Below are 444 nucleotides of genomic sequence, written 5' to 3'. Positions count from 1 at the left end.
GAGCCCCGCGCGGACGGGCGGGATGCCCCGCGGCCGCTGCACTCCGGCCGGAGCGCTGCCCTGAGCCGGCCGGCCCAGCGAGCGGCGGGCGCCATGGAGCAGTGGCGGCAGTGCGGCCGCTGGCTCATCGACTGCAAGGTCCTGCCGCCCAACCACCGGGTCGTGTGGCCCTCGGCCGTGGTCTTCGACCTGGCCCAGGCGCTGCGCGACGGCGTCCTTCTGTGCCAGCTGCTGCACAACCTCTCCCCCGGCTCCATCGACCTCAAGGACGTCAACTTCCGGCCGCAGATGTCCCAGGTGAGGGTCCGGGCGCGCCGGGAGGGGCCCTGGTTTGCGGTCCCGGGACCCCGGTCGGAGCGGCGGGCTCGGGGACGTCGGCAGGCGGCGGGACGGTGAGCGGAGAGGCGGCGCGCCCCGGGCCTCGGAACCGGCTCCTCCGAGGGG

General features: G+C 76.6%; 1 protein-coding gene across 2 annotated transcripts in view; it reads left to right on the top strand.

The window, feature by feature from the left end:
* Window positions 1–93: 93 nt before the first annotated feature.
* The window catches only part of VAV2 (vav guanine nucleotide exchange factor 2), a 189,893-nt gene continuing 189,542 nt past the window's right edge, over window positions 94–444 (top strand). For both annotated transcript variants that reach the window (XM_007453082.1, XM_007453081.1), the window contains exon 1: window positions 94–297. In XM_007453082.1, the coding sequence (XP_007453144.1) occupies window positions 94–297 (204 nt within the window). The remainder of the gene's footprint in view (window positions 298–444) is intronic.

This window comes from Lipotes vexillifer, unplaced genomic scaffold (assembly GCF_000442215.2).
Source record: "Lipotes vexillifer unplaced genomic scaffold, Lipotes_vexillifer_v1.1 scaffold149, whole genome shotgun sequence".
NCBI classification, from domain to species: domain Eukaryota; kingdom Metazoa; phylum Chordata; class Mammalia; order Artiodactyla; family Lipotidae; genus Lipotes; species Lipotes vexillifer.
This window is presented reverse-complemented; position numbering and strand designations above follow the sequence as displayed.